Source organism: Dipodomys spectabilis, unplaced genomic scaffold (genome assembly GCF_019054845.1).
Source record: "Dipodomys spectabilis isolate Male_0828 unplaced genomic scaffold, ASM1905484v1 ptg000140l, whole genome shotgun sequence".
Taxonomy (NCBI): domain Eukaryota; kingdom Metazoa; phylum Chordata; class Mammalia; order Rodentia; family Heteromyidae; genus Dipodomys; species Dipodomys spectabilis.
In genome coordinates this window covers 32,085,001-32,107,053 of record NW_024870817.1, presented here as the reverse complement: position 1 = coordinate 32,107,053, position 22,053 = coordinate 32,085,001, and the positions used below count along the sequence as shown (strand labels likewise).

Sequence of the window (22,053 nt, the reverse complement as noted above, 5' to 3'; positions counted from 1 at the left end):
TACCTTTTTATATTATTGTGTCAGAGGGCACCAATGCTATTCCACCAATGCTATTAGTTCACTTTCAGATTAAAAGGAAATGTGTGAATGTGGGAAAAGTGTGTCTATCATGCTTCTATGTTCCTTGTTCAGTCTCTGTAGAAAAATCCACCAGGTTGCATTACTTGGTCCTCACCTGAAGAATTTACCAAATGAACTTCCTTTCTAGCCTCAGAGTAAGTAGCTGGTGGGTATTTGGCTCTTCTGCAGGAGGTGGAGCTCCCATGAAAATCCTGAAGCCCTTGCATTTAGATCAGACTAAAATATCCTCAGATAGGCGCAGTGCCCAAGAAAGGTATTTTGGTTATTTCAAGCTGTATAATTCAGATAATATAAATGTGATATCCCAAGGGAAGAATTCCTTTCACTGAGTTTAACACAAGCTTTTCAGGAAACAGACCACTTTCACTGAATTGTTCTTACAAGCTGATTTTTTTATTTTTCCTAAATTATCTATATTTTAAAAAATCTGTGCCTGGTGTGGAATTTCACTCCATCAAGTGTTACAATGACTTTTTTTTTCATTTTCATTACAAGCAAGAGAATGAATGTAGGACAAGTGTTAGGAAACATGGCAATAAATTAGAATATAATTTACAAAAGCGAAAAAAGTAACAGTGTACCACATTAATACTGCATATAAAATAATAAGCAACAACTAATCACAATAATACAAAGGTAATTTCATTCTGTATTATCAAGGATACTTACTGTGACATTCACTCAAATAGAAAAATTCCTAATGGAATATACTGTAAGTCTCATGTAGGGGATTCAATCATTTGGGTACATTTACATTTCCTTTGTTTGGTAGACAGTTATACCAATGGCAGAGACTACTCTCAGCCATGGGTACCTAAGCAAATGCTACAGCTTTCGGACCACCTGCCAGGGCAATGGAGCCTCTACTGAAGATCCTATTGTTATCACTTAGGAAGAGAGCCTCAGGAAGCCACATGCATGGCTACAGTAGCACTGATATTGAAACATGTTGTGGAATGTGTTGGTCTTTTCTCTCTTCTCTCTCTCTCTCTTTTTTAAAGCCAGTTCAGGTTTAAACTCAGGGCCTAACTGAAAATGTTTAAACCTGTTACATTCTATGCTTGGTTCCATCTTGAAAGGCATGCTATGCTCCAGGGTAGGGATCACCCTGCTTTTGGTGCTGATGTATGACCCAGAGGGAATTCAGGCTTCGGTCCTCTGCCCCACCTCTTTGGCGATGCACAGGACCCCTGGGACAGCCCTTGCATTGTTAGCTTCCACGTGGGGGTGAAGCAGGACCTTTGGTCAGTAATGCATCTTTTTGAAATAAAAACATATGCTGATATTTGTGTTAGTGACAATCAGATCTAGATAGGAAACCTATGCTTAAACTGCCACAAAGACCACGTATGCGCTATTTAATTTCACCAGGGCACATTAGCACCAAGTTTATGTTTCTTTGAAAAGGATCAAGAGGGAATTCAAGCTTCAACTGCACTGCCCATAAGCTGCTTTCCCTTCACATATTAGCTAGTGTGGTGCTTGGGCTGGTCTTCCAAGGGCAGTTACATGGGGTTTGACAATATCTCTTGTATACAAGAGACCTTCCGGAAAACTCAGGGATAGGAACTGTGGTATTGAGAGACAGGCAGGGAATAAGATGTGGATGGTTGTGAAGGAATGTACAGAAAACAAGCCAGTGCCATCTAGCCACAGCAGAAACCTGAAAGATTAGCTGACATTTGGTATCTGAGTTTCTTTTCCTTTTAGAAAAAAAAATGAACCATGGTGTGTATGACACATGCTTTTCAACTGTACATATTATGCTTACAAAGTAGCCATTTAGTTTTGGTGAATGCATGATATACATGTATGTGCACCAAAGAAGGCCTGTTAGACACAGAGCACATTCATCAAGAACCTGCTATGAGCTACAGAGTATTCAAGTACAAAGTGTTATTAAAGAGTACCCTTTTAAAAACTAAGCTGTTGAGTCTTTGGACAAGCAAGATGTGAAGATAGGGAAGATATGGGCTAGTCATTTTAATTTAAGTGGATGTCATTCTAGAATTTGACTTGCCCAAGACATTGGGCTTCACATTTGACATTAACAAAACAGTATCCATAAAAGAAAAAAACCACGAAATACTTGGTAGGATGATGGTTAAAATTATGCCATATGCTCTCTAGTCTTGGTGAGTTTTTCTTCTTTGGTTGTTGTCCCTTGCCTACTTTCAAACTCACAAAATAGCACATTTATGTGCAAGCACACTCATCTATCTGCATATTCAGCAGTGCCTGCACACACACACACACACACACACACACACACACACACTTGCTCTCATATAAATAAATGCCCTTCTACCATATCAAAGAAGGGACATCTGGAACGCATCATAATTGTCAGCAACTTGCAAAAGGGGCTGCCTGGTTGTTACTGAGCGGCCTATCTTTTGTATGGCATCATCTCAGTAAGCTGGACATGCACGCAACCATCGAAGGCAGAAGCTGATCTGTGGCTGGTGAAGATGTAAACACAGTGAGTTGGAGGGACTCAAGTGAAAAATAAGGCATCCTGTGTGGTGTGGTGGTAGTGAGGGACCCGGTACTTCAGTCTCTACCGTACCACAGGTCTGGCTTCTGGATGAAATTGCAATGTTTTTCTCTTAAAGTTTTTAATGGAAATCTCAGCTTCACTTGCACACTGGCGAGTTGGCCACCGTCTCTTAGCACTGAATTTATAGACTTGCACAGCTGCAGCAACCGCTGCTCTGCTTTAAACTAAGTCCCTCATTGTCCACGTTAATATAGTTTTATATATGGCTCACAGCAGTGTTCAGAACAGGGGGATTATTCCTAAGGAAATTAAGTGGAATGGAGAAAAAGAATACAAACTTCCATTACTTTTGATTTATAATTGGTCCTTAAATTACAGTTCAAAGCCCATTTTATAATTTAAATTGTGGTGCTGTTGTAGTGAGATAAAGTATAGTAAATATTTTTTAAGCTATGACTTAAGAATTCTGAATCTTCTTTTACTTCCATAGTTAACCAAGTCATAACAGCTACATTTTAAACAGTTTTAAATACAAATGGATTCAGTGTCATTGCTAAGTCCATAATAAAAATTATCTTAATGGTCCAAGGAGGTAAACAGGCTATTGGATTTACTCGAAAGAACACAAACGCTCCACAGTAAGCAAGTCTCCCTGTGTTGTTTGGATCTCTCCAATCTGGCATTCCCTCCTAATACCGTGTCCAGCACTTTGGATCAATAAATCCCACTTCACAGAAGTTAAAATAATATTGAAATCCTGTCAGCTAGGGCTGACCAGTGGTTATGTTTTCCACAGGGTAATGCTTTCGCAAGGACATCAATCCTCTTCCTCTGGGTGGCTCTCCTTGATGGATGCATTTCCACGATGAAATGACAAGGCTCTCTCTCTGGCTTTCTGTGGGTCAGTGGCCTTGGCAGGTCTTACAACACATCTGTCTGAAGTATGCTCGACTGCAGAACTTGAACTTCAGCACCAGTGGGCAATAAGCCACTTTGTTCACATCTTTGCATTCTAACGAATGGGGGGAGAAAATGGAAAACAATTAGGGGCACATAAACAAGTACATAAACAAGCTGATGTGTCTGGATGTTTAGCAAGGACTCCCGCAACCCCCTCATTTTGGGCCAGTCCACCTTGGCTTCCACATCCATGTGGTTTTTGTTTTTGTTTTTAAGCATGCCCTGACTGGTACAGCCTACCAGAAACATTCTTTTGATATAGTTTAGCCCAGAATTTTTTTTTTTTTAAAAAAATAAGTTTGCAAGGCTTTCCTTCCAGACTTTTATAAGTATGGTGCATGCCCACTGCGTCTTGAAAGAATTACCATTTGTTGGGATAAGTGATCACTTTAGACAGCTTGGAAACATGAGTCATTTTTCTTACAGAGCTTTTATTGCTTCTTTCTCAAGGGCTATTTTATTCAACAGTGCAAGGTTATCCAAAATCAAACATGAGTTGTATTGTTTGATAGCAAAGTACACGTCTCGTCTCGAGAGAGTCTCTGCATCTGTGAGGCGGGGGACGGGCCTGAGTGAATGAAAAGGGCTGCTGATGGTGGCCTAGATTCAGCAACTGCACTAGACAAAGAAGAAAGCTTCGAGGGCTTGGCCTCAAATGGCAGCAGTCTGTGGGTTATGGAAACATGTAGAAATGTCTTTTTTTAATTTGGAAGTGAGACATGGCCTCCTTTTTTCCTATGTGTATTTTCTCCTCAGCGCTAGAATTGCCACAGTTGCAGTTTATAGTTGTTGCAGCCAGAAGGTGAATAAATGCTCTTTCCCCAGCTCCAGCGGTGGCTGCTTGCAGAGGTAGCCACAGCAGCCCTCCACCCGCCAGCCACACAATCCCACTGCTGCTAACAGTGGCGGTGATAGTCATCTCCAGACTCTGCAACACTTTTACCAAGAGATTTAAAAGTACTTTATCAATCTAGTAATTAAATTCTTACACACTTCCAAGAACGAAATGCCACCCTTGCTTTTTCCAGGCTGACTGTACTGAAGCATCCTGGGTAAACTCTCTAAGGTAATTAGGACTCAGGTAGGGTACTGTTTGCTTGATTTTTCCTGGCTTCAGAAACCCACTAAAACTCTAAGAAACTAATATCTGTTACATGAGCACAGGATAAACGTGGAAAAATTAAATGTAAAGAATGGGAAAGTTTCCAGTTCTTCTTATTCGAAATGTAAGGTAACAATCTTACTGATCTCACTGTCAAAGCCCTTTCAATGACAGTTAACATTTGAAACTGGAACCCTCAAATCCTCCAAACACATAAACTCTGCCACTTATTCAAGATTTGATTTACAAAGAGAATAATATTTAGAAATTCGAACAGAAATTTTTCACATTAGGACTCTCAGTAAATTTGAGTTTTGGCTGAAAGATGGTTTAGAAGTACAAAAAATATTCTTAAAACTTTTTACTAAAAATTGGATAATATTTGGTGGATCCTATGTGAATCTGAGGGGAAAAGAGCACATATTTTAGACTAGAGGTTAATCAGTATTGTATTTTATTTCTCTTCTTTCTAATTAGTCATGATCAGTAAACTTACCCAACTCCCATAAAAAGGTTAGAAGGTGAATATTTTGTGAAAATATGAATATTTTTCCCAAAATAAATATTTTGGGGAAATTTTTTTAGCACTGTTACCAAGAGGAGTCTACTGTCAAGATAATACAGTTACCAGAGTGGGAAAAACAAAACTGAGCCTACCCCTGGTAATACAGTATCACTCATCTTTAATCCCAAATCACATTATACTCTGCAACAGGTCTTTGTAAGACTGTTTCAAATACAAAAGTAAACTTTGGCTTTGACCTTCTTTGCCAAAATATAAAAATGATTTAACTGATAAACAGATAGAAGAGAACTGGTTGTTTCAATAGTACAAGAACATAAAATTAGAAGCCAGACTGCCTGGATTTAATACTAGCTTTGTTGTGTACCACCTTTGTGAAGCAATCACTCTTCTGTTTCTAAAGTTTTTCATTTGTCACTAAAGAGTGATTATTCACTCTACTATGGAACATGGGGTGACTACAGGTTTAACAATTAGAGCATCTGCACAGAAAACACACGGTAAGTGTAAGAGATTGAATTGATATTATCATCAGTCGTGAGTTAGCATCTCTTATTGCCAGAAGTTGGGAAGGAAGCAAGAAGTTAAACTCTAAACTTCTCAATGGGAATGCACTATTTGAATTGCTCCTGGGAAAATACTGCCCTAAAAATACAAGTCCAGTTGTCTCAGTTATTTAGAGTAGCCTAAATGATTGCTTCCTACCTTTCATCAGTTTAATGAGTGGACAGACAATGTTTAGGTACACCAAGAAATTGAATTGCTGTTACATTACTACAGAAATGGAGGGACCAAGGGTAAACAAATGCAGCAGTAGTCTTCACTGGACACCATGTTGAACTATACAATGAACTATTCAACTTGTGGGTGGGATAGGGGGGAAAAATTGGGAGAAAGCAAGAGAAGGGGTAACATTGTCCAAAAGGAAATGTATTCTTTTACGTAACTGTAACCAGTCTGTTTAATAAAGATTTTTAAATAAAAAACAATTTTTTTAAAAAAAAGAACTGTTTTGAATTGGATTGGTGTATTCATCCTTGACATTGTCAGTTTTAGCTTAGCTAGAGAGGACTGCTTTGTTCTAGGCTTGGATTGACTTGCTGACATAATGATGATGTAGTTGAGGGGACTTAATTACAAAACTTATCCTTTCACTGGTCTTCCTCATTCTCAAAACTCATTACAATTATGAAATAATTTTTTGTCTTCTACTCTTGAGCCAATATATAATACAGCTAACTTTTGTAAAAATAAAATGAAATAAAACTCAGGGAAAATTGTATGTAAATCAGATTTTTTCCCACTAAAATCAAAACAGTAATTAAATGTTGTGTCTTAATATATGAATGATCATAAATTGACATTGATTTCTGGGTAATACTTAAATTTTTCTCTACACCCAAGTAGTATTTTTATCCACAAATAAATACTAATAGATCTATTCAATAAATCCCTTAGGTCTCTTCCTTCTCCTCTCCTTCCTCCTCTTCTCCCTATCTATTTACCCCTTCTTCTCTCCTCCTCCCTCTTCTAATTGAGACATGATCTCACTATGTAACCTAGGTTGGCCTCAAACTCATGATCTTCCAGGGAAGATTGAAAAAAATATTTTCTATAAATTCATCTGCCTTAAAAGTTTTGATCTTTACTGTCATATTTATCTCATGCTATGCAAACATTCTATCACTGCCCTACATCCCAAGTCCTTTTCTTATACTTTAAGATCATGGAAACTGAGCCATAAGTGTCATAGATTTTCAGAGGAAAGAGTCTGAGTTTTCTGTTCCACTATGAGCAGGATATCCTGGCTATACCAGCTAACTACTCTCCTGGGAGGAGAATGGCAAGACCCTCTTGTAAGGATACTGGATGGGGAAGAGGTCCTTATTATATGGTTTCTTTTTTCTCTTCCTTTCTTTCCTTCTTTCTCTTTCCTTCTCTCTCTCTCTCTCTCTCTCTCTCTCTCTCTCTCCCTCTCTCCCTCCCTCCCTCCCTCCCTTCCTTCCTTCCTTCTTTCTTTCCTTCCTTCTTTTCTTTTTCCTGGTCCCAGGGCCTGAACTCAGGGCCTAGGGCCCTGCCTCTGAGCTTTTTTTGCTCAGGGCTTAGTGCTCTACCACTTGAGCCAGCTACAGCACCACTTCTGGCCTTTTCTAAGTAGTATTTTGGAGATAAGATTTTCATGAACTGGACTGTCTTGCCCAGACTGGCTTTGAACCACAGTCCTCAGATCTCAGCCTCCTAAGTAGCTAAAATTACAGGCATGAGCCATAAGTGTCTGGCTTATTATTATTATATGGTTTCTAGGACACATTCTGTGGGCCTAACAAGTCTCTGCTTTTATACTTTATTCCATTCCTATTACACACACACACACACACACACACACACACACACACACACACCCACACCCACACACACACACACACACACTGTACCCAAGACCAAGGAATTCTAGTAGGAAAAAATCAATTCACCAAGTATGTCAAAATTCTTAGAAACACATCAAGTACCTAAAGCCAGTCCCTGTGTCCCTTGAAGTGAGCTAGATCACTATTAGGATTGTAAATAACTTGCCACACCCACATTGGAGCAGATCTTATTGGCAAACCAGGCTTTAGTAGAGTTGAATGATAAAATCACACAACCTTTTTCATAGGTAGCACGTGAATCTATATATCATTGATGTGCAATGGGATTCTCCCCGCCCCCCCAGGTGCTTTACATTAGTCTTTCAAAAACACTGATCTAAAAGATATGCTTTCAAAAGCCTTACACATTTAGGATGCAGTGGAATTCAAATTCATTCTGACTTTAAAGTCTTAATTTGCCCTGGTGACTAGACAAACTCCTCCAATGGAGTACTTTAGCATTTAGTTCATCAACCACTCTAAGGCTTGCCAACTAAATCACTGGAGTGCATGCAGACACCCACACACAGATTTGTCCATGGCCACAGTGGACACTTCAGTACCTGTCTTTGTAGAACAGTACCATAGATTCTCTGTGCCTAAAAGCTGCTTATGATATTCAGACAAACATAGTAAGCAGAGTTAGGAATTAAGCCTAAGGCATTTCTTTTGGATTAAAAAAAATAAACAAGTACAACACAGACATGTTTCTGATAGACTACCCATAGAAATGGAGAGCGTGGTAAGCAATGGAAAGACAGAGATGAGCAGGATGCATTCCTGTATAGGAGTTAAGATTGGGGAGGTGTCCTCTGTGAGCTCTTATTGATAAGGTTGCTCTTGAGCCATTGGCATTTTATACATTTTATACATCCTAGCCAAGGAAGAAATAACAAGTCTCACCTGGGACATTATTCACTAATATTAGAGCAGTGCACCAACTTCCTTTTATCTTGATGCTAGGTGATACTAGCTAGCAAACTCCATTCTGATTTCATATTACCATGGATGAATCCTTTCTCTCTTTGCTTTCCCATTTTGTTTTTGCCCAGTTCAATTCCCTGGATGCCACCCACCCTCCACCTCCATGTGGCATACTGCAACCCAAGTCCAGACAGCCAGGAATGTGAACCTGAACTCTTAAGTAGATTATGAGCTCTTTGAAGTGGTACATAAAAAATTAAAAACTGACTTTCCCTACCTCCTAGAAATCAGCATTCAAATGGTCTTTATTGTTTTTCTTACTGATTTTTAATATCTCAGGTTCCACACTAAAATCTAAATGCAGTAGCTATTTTGTTCCAGTGATCTCAGCATGAGACCTGTGAAGCCTCGAAGGCTTTCCCAAGTTCTTTGTTGGGGGAGACTCAGATCCATCAAAAGCCACCATCAGACATCAGAGGCTAGGAAGACACCTGTCCTGGGTGGGTTACCAGCTCATGGAACACCTTGAATCATTAACTGACAACAATAAATATGAGATGACCCAGTGTCTTGTGCTGTCAAGAAGTGGAAAAGACTCACCATATAAACTACAAGGAAACTTGAAACTGCATGCACAATACAAAAATGGCATTTTTGGATAGTTTCACGTGAGCTTTAGTAGGCTAGTCCTAGCTGCCGTACATACTTTAGAAATTTTGCACATTGTTTCAAATGCAGTGTGACAATAATTCAACCTCAGCAGCAATGGTGTGTTACCCTCATCAGTGGCAGTCTGTGTGTGACAATAATTCAACTTCAGCAGCAATGGTGTGGCAGTCTGTTAAGCTGTCAAGATCATGCTTACGTTTTAGCCTTTTGCTGACAGCTTTCAGAAATAGAAAACTAAAGCAGATGTTGAATATAGTAAATTATATCTCCCTTTTTCCTTTTCCTATTTCCCTTCCACTATTTTGGCTTCTTGATACCCTATTTCTCTTCCTCATTCTCTTTAACTGTCACAACTCTCTCTCTCTCTCTCTCTCTCTCTCTCTCTCTCTCTCTCTCTCTCTCTCTCTCTCTCTCTGTCTCCCTCTCTCTGTCTCTCTATTTCTCTCTCTCCCTTGAATTCTATCTATCTATTTTGTTGTTTTTTGCTGCTGAGTAACTGAACCCAGGACCTTGCATAAGTTAGGTAAGCATTGCTCTATCACTAAGCTGTATTCCTAGACTAAAGCCTCCTACTTCCTACTTTAAACAATGATAATAATAGCATCTATAGAAATAATTTATTATTTTTCAAGTAAAAATGATATAAACCTTTCCTAAAAAGATATATTTTTTAGGCTAGACCTATCAAGTTTGAAAGATGTTTCAAAATTATATCCATTGTTCTAGTTTCCTTAGGACTTTGGTTTAAGAAAAATGATCATCAGGTATGACAAAATACAGAGACATAGCATTTTTTGCCAAATGTCTGGTATGGTGGTGCACACCTGTATACTAGCGGGGGGGGGGGGGGGCGGGCACAGGAGGATCACCACATTCAAGGCAAACCTGGGCTACATTTTGAGAACCTCTATTATAAAAAGCAAAACAAAACAACTAAAAAGTATATGTAAATCTAGTGGAACATATATGTTTGGCTCTGTCAAATCTGAGTTCAAATTCTTTCCTACTATTTCCTAGCCTTGTTAATTTGCACAAGTAACCCTTCCTCTCTGTGCTTGGGTTTCTTTATCAGTAATAACTCTCAAAAGATTGTTGTCAGCATATTAAGCATACATACACATACAGGGAGGTATATTTATGTATGTCACACAAGTAAGATGGATAATATAAAGGGTCTAATAGAATAACCTGATAGTTACATTTTTCCCTCCCACTGAACTTTTGTACCTTGACATTATGAAAGAAACGGACTGGCTAATAACTTACAATGGATCAGTTATTTGCCATAGCTTCATGAAAGGGAGAGATTTTTACTTAGATTATTTAAGAGACAATTTCTTTTCTTTCCCTCCCTCCCTCTCTCTCTCTTTCTTCTTTCTTTCTCTCCCTTTCTTCTTTCTTTCTCTTTCTTCTTTCTTTCTCTCTCTCTTTCTTTCTCTTTCTTTCTTTCTTTCTTTCTCTCTCTCTCTTTCTCTCTCTCTCTCTCTCTCTCTCTCTCTCTCTCTCTCTCTTTCTTTCTTTCTTTCCTTGTCATGGGGCTTGAACTCTGGGCCTGGGTGCTGTCCCTGAGCTCATTTCAGCTCAAGCTAGTGCTCTAGAGCCACAAGGCTACTTCTGGTTTTCTGGTGGTTAATTGGAGATAAGAGTCTCACAGACTTTTCTGCTCAAGCTGGCTTTGAATCTTGACCTCAGCCTCCTGAGTAGCTAGGATGACAGGTGTGAGCCACTGTCACCCGGCTTAAGAGACAATTTTTCTAGGCAAACTACTTCTAGTCATTATGGATGCTGGGCTCTTCTCAAGCCTTTTCTAGAATGTCTCATAAAGACAAAAAATAAGTAGTCAGAGAACTTACAAAGTTTTGATTTTCAATTAATGTAAATAAGGTTATACTGTTTTGAAAATAGAAAAATTTATAATAAAAGTAATTGTATTGTGGCCTCAATATGTAAAAATTGGACCATTGGAAAAGAGGCAAGGACTCTGTGTCCTGTCAAACCAGATATTTGCTTTGACATGGCAGTTTTTGTGGGTTGGTTTGTTTGACTGGCATTAGGATTTAACCTCAGGGCCTTGAGCTATTTGGGTTGGCTTTTTTGCTAATGGTTATCACTTGAACAATATCTCTATTTCTGGCTTTTTGCTGGTTAACTGAAATTAAAGTCTCCCAAATCTGTCCACACTGGCTTTGAACTAGAATCTACAGATCTCAGTCTCCTGAGTAGCGAGCATTATAAGTATGAGCCACAAGAACTCTGTTTTTTTTCCTTTTTGTATATTTTTTACTGTAAAAATACTGTACAGAGGGGTTACAGTTACATGAGTAAGGTAAATGAGTATATTTCCTATCAGGAACTCTGTTTCTGACATTTATTTTCAAGCAGAACCCCATAATGGGTTACTTAGTTAATTTGAATGTGTTATTTTATATGTTGTTCATGCACCTGATTTGATCACAGCTCTATTTTATGTGAAAATATTGTCTGAACCCCATTCACCATGCCATACATACCTCCAGATTCTTAACAGCTTTTAAGTTTTTGTGTAGGGTGTATGGGGGGATGGGATTTCTAAGAGTTGGAATTTATGTCTTCATGCTTGTTGGGCAGATATTGTCAACTTAAACCATATCTCTCACTCCTTTTTATTTCTTTAGTTTTAAAGGAGAGTTTCAAACTTTTTTTTCCTTCTTGCTCATGTGGTGCTGAGGAATCAAACCCAGGGCCTGGAGCATGCAAGGCAAGTGCTCTACCACTGAGCCACCTTCCCAGCCCCGAGTTTCAAACTTTTTGCCCAAGCTTGTGTCACAGTCTTCCTACTTATGCCTCTCCCATAGCAGGAGGGTTACAGATGTGTACCACCATGCCCAGCTTGTTTGTTAGGATGGATTTTGCTAACTTTGTTCCTGGGCTGACTTCAAATTGAGATTCTCCCGATCTCCATTTCATGAATAGCACTTGACTTTTTAATTCTTATTTCTGATATAGTGCTTTGTATAGTAGAATTCAAGACATTTTTGAAACACTTACTAATGAATAAAGCACTTTTATTTAAGTAAAAGATAAGAAAATTCATAATTTGGCTAACTCTGCCATTAGTGGAAGGAATTTCCAATATCTAAGAAAAAGAGATGTGTTAGAGCACTGTCATTCTGTTAATTAAAAGCTACATAATTATTTTCACTTTCTACAATGAGCATTTATACCACAACTATCTTTACATACATGCTTTCATTATGCATAATAATTGTGAGCTGAATCTTCATAATGGTAGAGATTTATTATCTCATCAAAAGAATATTTTTACTTTTAAGAGTGGCTCATTACACAGCACTTTCCCATAACAGAGTTTTACTTAAAAAACATTCTAACTCGGCCATGACCTTAGGGGCTACCCACTCTAATCTCTCACTTTATAGATTGGTAGACTTACCTCTTGAGAAGTTAAGTGACTTAGCAAGGCTAAAGAATTCCAAGAGTCAGCATTAAACTTAGGTCTCCTGATATTAGTCCAGGGCATACACAGCTTTCACCACTCTTTATACAAACTATATGCTAACTATGGATTCCTAGGAACAGCAGAGGCATCATGAGAGACCACAGGCCTCTTTCCACAGGCACCTTACCTTCAGTACTGGAGATGGGTGTACTGTCACATTTGCTTTCACACTGCTGCATGGATGGAGGCCGAACAGTGTCTGGACAGTCACTAGATGCTTGTCCAGTATAGGAGAGGCACTGCACAGTACGCATTTGTTGTCCAAGGCCACACTGAGCAGAACACTGCATTCAAAGACAGAGAAAAAAATTCCAATTTCAACAATTCTTAGTACAGTACTCTAAAGCCCACAGGTGGATCATCATTAAGGGATCATCTATTCTACTACAAAATTCATTTAAAAAATCATATTACTGGAAGCCAAAGTTCAAGAGATGCTGGTTTCTTGAGCTATCTCTCCAACAATTCCATGCAACATTGATGAAATGTAGTGGGAGAAGAGTGAGAAAATCCCAGTGATGAAGTAGAATACAGAGAGAGTCTAGAGCTGGGTTATTACTTTTGATCCCTATTTATTTTAGGTTTATAGGTAAATAACCTGGTGGTCTATCAAATCATTACTAACATAGTAGTGGTGATTGGTAAGGAGCCTGCTAAGGGATCGTTTTTAAAAAGCTTGAATAAGCACTGTAATTTTTCTAAGGTATCGTAGGTCCCAAACCTGAGAGGTGATCAGCTATTAACCAGTTAGCATGTTTCCCTTTCCTTGTTCATCTGCTCAGGGATTCCGTCACTTCAGGACTGAAGTTACTGAGTGGCTGGGTGTAGCTGGGACCACTCAGTTACCTAGATTGAAGAATGGAGCTAGATCTGTTTCTTGGGCCTGCCACTCAAAAACCTGTGAGGTCTGTGATCAAAAGGATAAGGAGCTTACCAGCACAAAGACAGGATGGTGTATTTACAAGGTATATAGAAGCCTTATTGCATTTGTTTGCAATAACTCAGAGCAATCACCAGATTTGCAAAGATATTCATATGCTTTCTTTTACAGAATGACAAACACACTCTAAAATGTATAAAAGTGTATATTATCACAATGCAGTATGAAACTGAGGCTTCTATGGGAAACATTTATTTTTATCAAGTGTATTCCATTTGAAAATTTTGGAAATGAAATGAACTACTTCTCCAGAGTTGGTAATACATCTTCATAGAACTTGGCACAGAGGAAGTATGTTTACTTACCTCAATAGGCGCTAAAAATCTTTGCCTTTTCTCAATAAAAGAAATATGTATGTATGTATGTGTGTATATATATATACACACACACACATATATACACACACAGTGCTATACTCCAAAAATGTTGAATTGTGGCCATGCTACAGTAATAGTGGATTTTGGCCAAAAATTTACTATCTACTTCTATGGACCCAAACCCAGGGCTTCATGCATGCTAAGTGATCATTATACCACTAAGCTAAATCCTAGCTTTGAAATGCCATTTTTAACATGTAATGGCAGGTAAACAAAATCATACTGTTATAGGTTGAGTCTTGAAAATTAGAAAACGACTAATGATAGGCAAATTATAATACCACAGGATATTGGCTGGCTATAAATTTCCTTTCTATGATATTGTAGTTATAATCGTCATCATTAAGACAGGATCTTACTATGTAGCAGAGGCTTGTTTTGAACTCATGATCCTTTTGCCTCCATTTCCCAAGTATTGAGACTACAAGCTTGCTCAACATAGCTGCTTTTGTATTATTTTTAAAGTGTAATTTAACAGATACCTTCTTTGGCATTTAGAAAAACAACACTGAATTTTCCTTTGTGCTTCAAACATGCCAATTTTTAATTTTAAATGAAGAGATATGACTGTTTATTGTGAAAAAGTTAACATTATGAAGTGTATATACAGATACTATATAATGGCTAATTTGAGCAACTGTAACAATCAGTCTAGCTATTTAATAAAGGCACTATTTCACAAAGTTTGTCATTCTTTTTGTGATGAGAACCAACCTGTTTAATGGGGTTTTAGATAGCTAATATCAAGTTAACACAACAGTACATGAGAAAGAAAACTAGGAACTGGAACATAAAATAAAAATGAGTTCAATATAAAAAAATACACATCATCCACCAGAGGAAAAAAACATTTGAAGTGTATTAATAATATTTTCTAAGATTGTCAAACATATTTTGAACCTACAACTGCCCAAACTTCTCTATGAGGTTAGAAAGAACTTTTCTTTTTTTTGCATGTGGGAAAATTAAGACATTGGTGTTCATTTGTTCTTGAATTAGAATCCAAAGCTTTGGTGTTTCTTCAAATCTCCACTGACTGGGTCTATTGTCTATTCTAATTTTAACTTAAAACGGTAGGGCAGAAAGTGTAATTAAAAGTGGGATGTGTGTCTGTATTCCTAGCTACTCAGGAGTCTGGGTTCTGAGGCTCATGGTTCCAAGTCAGCCCGGGCAGGAAACCGGAAGTGGCGCTGTGGCTCAAGTGGTAGAGTGCTAGCCTTGAGCTGAAAAGCTGAGGGGCAGTGCCCAGGCCCAGAGTTCAAGCCCCACGACCGATCAAGAAAAAAAAAAGGGATGTGTGTGGCACGCCATGGCACATGTGTGTGGAGGCAGGAAATGTGGGTGTTCAAGGCCAGCTGGGCTAGTGAGACTGTCTCAAGAAGAAAAGAAAGAGATGTACATAGGTGTGGGGGAACACGACTCAATGTGCTGTGACAGACTTCCCAGTGTGAACGGTGCCTCGTCTCTCAAACCCTTGCAAAGACAAAACCTCAGGAGCCTCTGGTTCAACAGCAACCCTCAATCCAGCCGCCTCACCTGGCCCCAGTCCCCTGTCACCCAGCGAGGAGGCGGGCAGCGGCCCAGGCTGCAGCGGATCCGAACAGGAGGTTTGCTTTCATCGGGACATTGGGCCGCTGGGAAGGTCTTGGAAAGGTCACTGCTCTTGCACAGAACAATCCGATGCTTGAATCCTGGGCCACATTTTGGTGTGCACTGGAAATAAAAACAAGTACGAATGAGTAACAGCATTGTAAAGGCAAAACTTTGAGGGAATTCTTTCAAGAAGTAAATGTGCACGTGCAAACAATATATGTACACCTAAATTCTAGGCAAAAACCCTTAGGTAAGAAATTCTTTAAAAGCTTTAAAACAGAAGTGGTTTGATCTTTCCCTTAAAGTGTCAAAGAGCTGACGTCAGTGTTTGCTTCTCTCTCTCCTTCCTTCCTTCCTCCCTCCTTCCTTTCTTTTCTTTCTTTTTCCTTCCTTCCTTCCTTCCTTTCTTCTTTCTCTCTCTCTTTTTCCTTCCTTCCTTCCTTCCTTTCTTCTTTCTCTCTCTTTTTCCTTCCTTCCTTCCTTTCTTCTTTCTCTCTCTTTTTCCTTCCTTCCTTCCTTCCTTCCTTCCTTCCTTCCTCCCTTCCTTCCTTCCTTTCTCTCTCTCTCTCTCTCTCTCCCTCTCTCTAATCCAGGGCCGAGTGCAGCCTGGGTGCTGTTTCTGAGCTTCTTTTTCTTCTTTTTTTTAAAATTATGTTTTTTATTGTAAAAATAGTGTAGTGTACAGAGGGGTTACAGTTACATGAGTAAGGTAATGAGTACATTTCCTATCAAGCATTGTTGCCTCTTCCTTTGTTTTCCCCTTACCATCCCTTCCCTCCCCAACTCCCCCCACCTCTCCTCCCCTTGTAAAGTTGGTTTTCAACATAGTGTCTTGTACATCTCATTGTTACAATGGGTCAGCCTGTATCCTTATTCCAGCATTTTGTTATTTCCCTTACCCTCCCCAAATTAGAAAAATGTCACCCCAGTTAGAATGGCTATAATCAAGAAATCTAATAACAGATGCTGGAAGAGATGTGACCTACTTCATTGTTGGTGGGAGTGTAAACTTGTTGAACCACTTTGGAAAGCAGTATGGAAGTTCCTCAGAAGACTCCACATAGAGCTCCCCTATGACCAAGCAATTCCACTTTCGGGCATTTACCCAAATGATCACAAACAAGGGCATACTAAAGCCACTAGCACAACTATGTTTATTGCAGCATTATTTACCATAGCTAAGATATGGAACCAACCCAGATGCCCCTCAGTAGATGAATGGATCAAGAAAATGTGGTATAGAGAGAGAGTGGAATTCTATACCTCCATGAGAAAGAATGACATCGCCCCATTTGTTAGGAAATAGAAAGACTTGGAAAAAATTCTATTAAGTGAAGTAAGCCAGGCCCAAAGAAACATAGTTCCCATGGTTTCCCTTATTTGCAATAACTAGTATAAGTCTAGGATAAGCAGAAAAGGTCAAAAGCTTCTGAGCTTCTGTTTTGATCAAGGCTAGCACTCTACCACTTGAACCACAGCATCACATGTGGCATTTTCTGGGAAGTTAATTGGAGATAAGACTCTCATAGATTTTCCTGCCTGGGCTGGCTTCAAATAGTTATAATCAGATCTCAGCCTCCTGAGTAGCTAGGATTACAGGTCTGAGCCACTGGTGTCTGGCTCAGTATTTGCTTCTCCTGGCTAATTTATTTTCTTCTTTTACTAGGGATAGGCTTATTCCTCATTCCTCCTTATCCTGGGTTTTATTCAGCTGTAATTAAATGCTCCTTCAATTTTGGAATGTGGAATTCTTGGTTTCCTACTTGCTGGTGTAGTTTTCTTCCTTTTGCTTTTTTTTTTTTAGAGTATATTTTTTATTGCAAAGATACTGTACAGAGGTTACAGTTACATGAGTAAGGTAAGGAGTACATTTCCTATGGAGCATTGTTACCCCCTCCTTTGTTTTTCTGCTACCATCCCTTCCCTCCCTGCCTCCCCAACTCCTCCCTCCCCTCACCCCAAACTGTGAAGTTCGTTTTCCACATAGTGTCTTGTACATCTCATTGTTACAATGGGTCAACCTGTATTCTTATTTCAGCATTTTGTTATTTCCCTTCCCATCCCCAAATTAGAAAAGTGTATAAACAAGATGCAGGGCACGAGAATCAAATACAGTGAAAACAGGGGTTATACCATGGGGGAAGAACATACAAAAGAAACAAAATTTTTTTTTAAATCGCATGATAAATACATTATAAATATATTATAAATATATAATATATATTATAAATTATTATAAATATATTAAAAACAGCAAGAAAGATAAAAACCTCTTGTGTCCCTATGTTGGGGTTCATTTCACTTAGCATCATCTTATATGGTTGGTGTAGCTTTCTTAAAGGATTTTTTTGGTTATTAGTAGACCACAAGGACTTGTCTTTGTGATGCAACTATTCTTATTGTGTGGTACCTAAGAATATACAGGTATTGCACAAAGAAGGAAGGAAGGAAGAAAGGAAAGAAGGAGGGAAGGAAGGGAGAGTGGGAGGGAGTGAAGGAAGGAGGGAGGGAGGGAGGGAGGGAGAGAGGGAAACAGGCAGGCAGGCATGCAGGCAGGCAGGCTCCACTTTTCCTTATCCACCAATTACAAACCTAATGAACTTGACTGTTCTTTAGAATAGGGTCTGTCTACTTTTCCAACTGAGGAATAGATGTTTCTTCTCATGTCATAAATGTTATCATTAACCTCATCTCTACATATTTCTAAGCCACCTCTTTAACGGAGGTGGCTGATTGAAGGACTGAAACTCTCCAGCTTTCCAAAATGTCTAGGGTCTTCCTTAAAATATGTCCTTCCTCTTATTCAAGGGAGGGCCTAGCCTCACTGTTTCCATGTGTTTCATTCAGGAAGTATACAAAACTGGAGACATAAAACGCAGGTAGTTCGTTTCTAACTTCAATGAATTCATAGTTTTATTTAGGACATAAACGGACCGTACACTAATGTTACACACCATAAAGGCGTATGCAGAACATATAAATTCTTGTGTGCCTAATCACCACTAGTTTGTTTCATAATTACTTATTTACATATCTTTCTCATCTCTACCACAGTATAACCTGAAAATTACTCTACTTCTGTTTCTGGTCCCGCTTTTCATCTGATCACACATTCTGGCTGAGGGCTTTGAATAAGCACTTAATAAATTTATGTTATTCTTTATCCCAAAAGATGACGTTTTGATTTACTGAATGGCGATGTCTTAATAAATACTGTATACATTATTTATTTTTTGCAGTGCTAGGACCTTGCTTGCATTATGCTCTACCACTGAGCTATATTCCCAGCCCCTGTACACATCTTTAAGTGATGGTGTTAGTAAGGGTCATCCTTGAGCTTGGTATATGTAATAGAAAGAATAATATTGATTTTTTCCAGGTACAAATCAAGGGTTCTATACAATGAATGTAGTAACAGAATGTATTTCCTCCAGCTTCGTAAGTTTCATTGGAACTAATTTTAAAGGATGATAGCACATCATTTTTTTTCCAAGGCAGATTTAGAAGAAGCAAAAGTTGGGGAGTTTAGATCAAGAGAGAAATCCTTTTCACAGCCAATAATACCCTTCAATCTTGCTGCCACCTCATTCGACCTAGATAATAGTCTCTCGTATTATTAATCTGTCTTAGAAGTCTCTTGTACATCTGTTGATTTCTCTCCAGCTCCACTGCCACTAAACTTACTTCAGACAAATATTATTTCCCATATGAAATTTTGCAACTACTTCCTAATAGCTCTCCTGGTTTTTTGTTTTGCTCTTGCCTCACTCCAATCCACTTTCTGAACATCAGAGGAAATTTTGTAAAGCACGAGTCTGTTAATATTGCCTTTTAACTTCAAAAAATCCTTAATGGTTTACTATTGCTTTGAAGATAAATTTTAAACTCTTTGAATGTGCAAGGTTCTACTTAACCTCTTCAGATTAATTTCTCTATATCTTTGCCATGCTAAATATTTGTAGTAGTCTTTAGTGCTATCCCAATGCCAGGCACAAGCTAACAATGCTGCTGCTTCTGGAGCTACAATGACTGATAACCACCCCCCCACACACACACCCCACTATTCTACTAGCTTTTTTTTTTTTTTTGGTGCCAGTCCTGGGGCTTGAATTGGGGGTCTAGGCACTGTCTCTGAGGTTCTTTTGGCTCAAAGCTAGTGTTCTACCACTTGACTACCACTTACAGCTTTTTTGGTAATTGGACAGAAGAGTCTCACAGACTTTCCTGCGTAGGCTGGCTTTGAACTGTGATCCTCAGATCTCAGACTTCTGAGTAACTAGGATTACAAGTATAAGCCATTGGAGCTTGGCTCACTATGAACTACTGTTGAACAAACACTATATGCTAAATATGATGCTAAAATGCCTGTGAGATGGCAATTATTGTATTTTTAAAGCAAAATACTAAATGATTGGTAGAAAATTGTAAATATTACATGTCTATGGATGATTTATGTTCAGATGAGTCATGGGTGTCTGACTAGATACTAAATTTTTTTGGGGGGGTGGAGGTCTGTTCGTGGGCCTGAACTCTGGGCCTGGACGCTGTCCCTCAGCTCTTCAGCTCAAGGCTAGCGCTCTACCACTTGAGCCACAGTGTCACTTTCGGCTTTTTTCTTTTTGCTTATGTGGTGCTGAGGAATCGAACCCAGGGCCTCATGCATGCAAGGCAAGCACTCTACCACTGAGCCAACTTCCCAGCCCCAACTAAATATTTCTAATACTTCTAATAATAATAGTAATAACTCTATTTCCTGGATATAAGTCCTTGCTTATATTGCTGAATTTAATCCCCACAGCAACCCTATAACTTTATACTTCACATATGTAATAACTGCTGTAGAATAAACAAAGTCTTTATTCAAATCTCTTGATTTTTGCCCTCTTTATCTTTTAATTTAAAATCAAATCTCTTCTATTATCCCAACAAAGCATTAGGGGATTTCTGCTACCCTCTGAGTGCAGTATATCACCTTGAATAATAGTAACACTAAGGAATCTACTACTTTACACTCCATTAAGGCTTCATAGTTTACAAAATATGTTCAAAGATTTTATTAAACAAGTATTTGAGAATTATTATAAATGAGGAAAGGTTAACTGACTTAATGAAGGGTAAACAGCAAATAACAGAGCTAGAACTAAGTCCTACTAACCTTCTAACTTAACCTTGTGATTCATTCTTCAGGACCTACCCATTATCCATTCCTCTGTTATTATAATCACTATCCCAGACTGCTCTTTATTCTTACAGAAAAAATGCATAAGAATACATAAATATGAGTTTGCTAATTACTATAAAAATCAAATCAAGGTGAAATATAAAGGATAGAATGCCCCTTCATATTTTCTGTAAATAGGCAGGAAGCTAGGTCTTGATTTGGAAATCATAATTAGCATCTAATTTGGAAGCAAAGAATGTAAAAATAAAGTACTTCTAGCACTTTCCTTGCTCCATTCATATTTTAAAATTATCTGAATGTATAGTAAAGGCTGAGACATATGCATTTTGCTTATTGTAATATCTTTTTTCCAGTAGCAAGGAGTTTCTGCTATTATTGTAAGAATGTAATAACCTCAAGCAGTCTATACTAAGAGGATATGCCAAGCTCTGCTTACAATTAAGGAACACAGACAATACAGACAGACAATTCATTCAGATGTGTCTGAGAGGTCTCAAGAAAACCAAATCCAAACAGAACAAGTAAGACTGATGATGATGATGATGATGATTAATAATAATAGAGTAGCACCAATATATCTTAAGTATCATGCAATGTTCTAAATCTTTGTATGTAATGATCTACTTAATCCTCACAGAAACCCTATGTATAAGCATTGTCATCAGACCTGTTTGCAGGTGAAGAGAATAAAGACTGGGGAGCATAGACAAGTCCAGATGGTAGCTTCCTGTTCGAAGAAAGCTTGGAAACACAAGTGTCGAAGACACAAGCCATCTGCAGGACATTGTGTAGCTACATGCAAAACTAATTAATGACATCTTCCACCCAGGCAAGACATTGTTTGGAAAAATTATACCTCCAAATCCACGAAATAAGAGCTCAAAAGAGGGAATGGGTAAAAACGACAGTAGTTCTCCATTTTTTTTCTGTGGTTTTGCTTTCCACACTTTTGTGGTCTGGAAATATTGAATGGAAAATTTCAAAAATAGGTAATTCATGTTTTAAATTGCACACCATTCTGAGTAGTGTGCTGAAATCTCCTGCAGTCCTGCCTGGAACATGAATCATCTTTGTCCAGCCTGTCCACAATATATATGCTACATTCCCTCTCAGTCACTTCGTAGCCATCTTAGGCAGAAAATTGACTTGCCATAATGGTGCACTTATGTTCAAGCAACCTTTATTTTACTTAGTAATGACATTCCAAATGTGAAGTGGTGATGCTGGCCATTTGACCCCTATCAAAAAAAAAGAAAGGCCATCAAATGCCTCATTTCATTGAAAGGTAAAAATTTCTA

At 38.5% G+C, this 22,053-nt stretch overlaps 1 protein-coding gene across 1 annotated transcript in view; it reads right to left on the bottom strand.

Moving 5' to 3' along the window:
* Positions 1 to 452: 452 nt before the first annotated feature.
* Adamts6 (ADAM metallopeptidase with thrombospondin type 1 motif 6) overlaps positions 453 to 22,053 on the bottom strand; it is a 202,128-nt gene continuing 180,527 nt past the window's right edge. Inside the window, exons 22-24 of the mRNA XM_042690837.1 lie at positions 15,517 to 15,693; positions 12,791 to 12,947; positions 453 to 3,593 (exon numbers count right to left, since the gene is read on the bottom strand). Coding sequence (XP_042546771.1) covers positions 3,484 to 3,593; positions 12,791 to 12,947; positions 15,517 to 15,693 — 444 coding nt within the window. The 3' untranslated portion in view covers positions 453 to 3,483. The remainder of the gene's footprint in view (positions 3,594 to 12,790; positions 12,948 to 15,516; positions 15,694 to 22,053) is intronic.